Raw genomic sequence first — 3,930 nt, 5'->3', positions numbered from 1 at the left:
TCATGTCAAAACAATTTGGTTTTCTCATGGCTAGGTCATATGACGAGGCTTTCCGCAGGGTACGCAAAGTGATGAGGTTTGATTGGTCTAATGTAAATGATGATTTATGGCGTACTGCCTTTTATGAGCATTTCAATAGCAGTCAAACCTCAAATAGTAACACTAAAAACAGAATAAATAGGCAGGTTGGAACTTCTCCCTTTCCAACACAGGCTCAGCAGCAAAATAATCCATTCCCAATGGGGTACTGCTGGGCCTACTGCAGATCAGGAGAATGTGCCAAAATCGCAAATTGCAAACTCAAACACGAGTGTGTCAGATGTTCCAAAAAACATGCAACAGTTTCATGCAGGGAAGGGTCTTCAAATTATAAATAAAACATCATCTTAAGATAAAAATCTGATGAAATTAGTTTGTCGAATGGTCCTGTCAGCAATGAAATTCAATATCCACTTTAGGGCAAAACACATAGCGGGAAAAACAAATGTGGTCTGTGATTTGCTATCTCGTTTTTCTTTTCAGGAAGCCCATCGAATTGCTCCCTGGTTAAATCTAAATCCAGTTACGGTTCCACTGCATCTCTGGAATCTGTAACAGCACAATTATTACAAGCTTTATTATCACATTCAACAAGACAATCTTATAAAAGGATGCTCAATGTATTCCAGCAATATTGTAAAGAAAAATTTCCTGTAGTACAACCATTTCCATCTACAAGCATCATGATAGCACATTTTATTTCATTTCTTTTCTTAAAGAATTATCAGCCATCTACAATAGTATCCTACATTTCTGCCATCAGTTTTGTTCATAAACTTAATTTTTGGAGTGATCCTACAGATTCATTTTTTATTAAGAAAATTATTAAAGGGGCCCAAAATCTAAGAAGTTCAAGTGATAATAGATTACCAATCACCAAAGAAATTTTGTCAAAATTAGTAGCAGCAATTCCGGTAGTTGTACAAAGTCCCTACAATCAAATTTTGCTAAGAGCAATGATGTCCATGGCTTTGTACTGTTTCCTTTGTATAGGCGAGATGGCTGTTAAAAGCGAAAGCAGGAAAAATAATGTCATTCAATTATCTGATTTAAATATAGAGTTTGAAAACAAGGTTTCAAAGCGTATGACGGTCACAATGAGGAATTATAAACACAGTGACATGCAGCCAAAAACTATTTCACTTGACAAAAATACTAGCAATATAGCTTGTCCAGTTATGGCTATGTCTAGTTATTTAAATTTGGTTAAACATTATTCTTGTCCCCTCTTTCAATTTCCATGTGGCACATCAGTATCATATGCTTTCTTCAGCGCATCACTTAAGGCGGTTTTTAATTTCGTTGGTTTAAACACCCAGTTTTATAAAGGTCACAGTTTTAGAATAGGGGCTGCAACATCAGCAGCAGCCAAGGGTGTATCTTTAGAAGTTATTCAACAAATGGGGAGATGGAAATCAAACGCTGTAAAAAATTATATACGGTTACATAATTTTTGAGGTAGAGGTCAACAAGGCTTGCTCTACCAGTCAATGTTATTGTATAATGTAGAATTTTATTTGTTTTTACACTAGATTATTTATTAGAAATGAGTAAAGAGGTCAACAGGGCTTGCTCTTTCCTTTATTTTTTACATAATATGTCAACACTTTGCGTGCCTTGCAAATTTAATATAACAATTTTTATATATTTAACCATTCTACTTTGTGTGTGTGATGGTTTAAAATTGTGTGTTATAAGTAGAGGTCAACAGGGCTTGCTCTACATTATTGTTGTCTTATAACTTGTTAATGATTAGTATACACACTGAACAATTTACCCAGAATTTTTGCTTAACATGTATTTTATTATTTTTGGGGGGAGGAGGTGCACCACTCATAAAAATGCATTGACCTAGGAGTTTTCGGGTGGCGGTCTCCCCAAATTTAAATTCTTTAATATTGGGGATTTTTTGGCGGTTTTTATTCGCCACCTTTGCTAATTTTTTGTCATTTATTCAGATTTGGATTTATTGCATAAATTCCATATTTGATTATATAATACAGAATATTATGATTTTATGGTATGTTTGAATAAATGACCTTTATCCCAAATAGTTATTTAATTCACTGCAAATGAACTCAAACTCCTTGGAAATTAGGGTATGGTTTTAAATAAGACCGAAACTTGGTATTATCCCTGTCTGTTATTTTCGGAGGTTGGATTGGCTCCCTTTTAGTTTACTTGACTCTACTTCCTTTCCCTATGTTTGGTATGAAAATTTAGGTGTCAAAAACATTTTTTATTCCTTTTCAGATTTACATTCAATGCTTTAGTGTCAAAGATAAAAGCCTAACACTTTATTTTACCCATATGTTCTATTTTTAGCCGTGCCTGCCAAGTTTTTTAGTGGGCGGGGTCATCAGACAAAACTATACATCCCAATGATGATTGTGCCAAGGTTTGGTTGAATTAGGCCCAGTTGTGACAGAAGAGAAGGTTTTATAAAAGTAATCGACGGACGACGACGGATCAAAAGATAAAAAAAACCTCACTTGCACCTTTGGGCCAGGATCACTAAAAACAACCAACAATAGCGATACCAGCTTTACTGTACCTGATGAGCATTTCAACATACAGTTATTTCAGTGAAAGCTGAAGTCAAAATATGCATTGTTGTGTTTTTTTGCCAAGTATAACACTAATTTTCTAGAAAAGTCGGAAGGTTCTGACCAATTACTATAGAAGGCTTCTTTCTGTAAAAAGAAAATGAATTTGCAGTCAGACGATGATTTGTGTGCAAATAAGTAATTGTACAGATGTATTGTTTGTTATATTTCCGTAGTAGCTATTTTTTCTTTGGAAGGTATCGTAAAGGTCATTCTGATATCTTTAGCTAGGTTTCTATGTTGTCGGTCAATTATTCTCAGCTTAGTCAAGTTCATGTCTACTTTTAATACAAACTTCTCTTAAATGATAATTCGATTGATTAGCTCTTGAATATGCAATAGTTTAAATTTCACTTCTCCCTCTATTTCAATTTCAATACTTACACAAACAAAAATTAAACACAAAAAACAATACATTTTGAAGGAAAAAAAGGACACAACATACACAACTATCAGAGAAAGTATTTAATAAAAAAACAAATAGAACAAAACAATAGCAATTACAAGGATCGCTTATCAACATTTAATATATGTTCTATTCATATCAGTCAATAAGGAAGAGAAAAAGACATAAATGATTTAATATTTAAAATTCTGTTGTTGAAGCTTTTTTCAGTATAGAGCAATAAATGTATCATTCATTAATTTTAATCCGAGACATCACTACACAAACATTTTCAAGCAAATGAAAACTGAGGTCTGCGTAATTATTATCAAATGGAACATTACAATAAACAATACAAAAGCAAATACGATGAATAAGACAACGATTTCGATACCGATTTTAGGAAATATAGTTTGGATATGTTTCTGTTTGATGTAGTTCTATCCACCTTAAACTTTGTGTTCGTTATGTAGTAAATTAAGTTTAATGCTAGATAACTGTTTTAATCCTGATTTTAAAATGAAAATGTAAGCATGACAGCGGGGCATATGTGTTAAAATATCTTGTTTTGTTGTTTCAAATAAATTAGAAAAAAACAAACTGTAAAAATCATTATAGCTTTCTTTTCTTTCTCATTGTTTGTTTTGAGCTATTAACAAGAAAATGTTTTAACCTGATATTTTTTAAAATTTACTTTCAAGTCACTATCATAAGAATACTTAATAACACAATCAAAACGTTTGGTTCACGTAACTACGTGTACTGAAAACCCGTCAAAAACATATTGTAATTTTTTTCAAACGTTTCAATTATATACTTTACTGTGTTTAAAAAAAACCAAAACAACTTATAATTCAAGATGTTATAGACGGGAAATTATTTAAAAGAGTACTAGACTAG

At 32.4% G+C, this 3,930-nt stretch overlaps 1 protein-coding gene across 1 annotated transcript; it reads left to right on the top strand.

The window, feature by feature from the left end:
* Positions 1-224: 224 nt before the first annotated feature.
* LOC143067234 (uncharacterized) lies at positions 225-2,088 on the top strand. Its single transcript, XM_076240339.1, has one exon. The coding sequence runs from the start codon at positions 651-653 to the stop codon at positions 1,494-1,496; it is 846 nt and encodes a 281-aa protein (XP_076096454.1). The 5' UTR covers positions 225-650; the 3' UTR covers positions 1,497-2,088.
* Positions 2,089-3,930: the final 1,842 nt, after the last annotated feature.

Source organism: Mytilus galloprovincialis, chromosome 3 (assembly GCF_965363235.1).
Source record: "Mytilus galloprovincialis chromosome 3, xbMytGall1.hap1.1, whole genome shotgun sequence".
In the NCBI taxonomy this organism is placed as follows: Eukaryota; Metazoa; Mollusca; class Bivalvia; order Mytilida; family Mytilidae; genus Mytilus; species Mytilus galloprovincialis.
The sequence above is the reverse complement of the archived record's forward strand: the minus strand, read 5'-3'. Positions and strand labels throughout refer to the sequence as shown.

Bases quoted from the DNA above. Each gene is read 5' to 3' on its own strand.
- LOC143067234 (XM_076240339.1), top strand. From the start codon at position 651: ATGCTCAATGTATTCCAGCAATATTGTAAAGAAAAATTTCCTGTAGTA.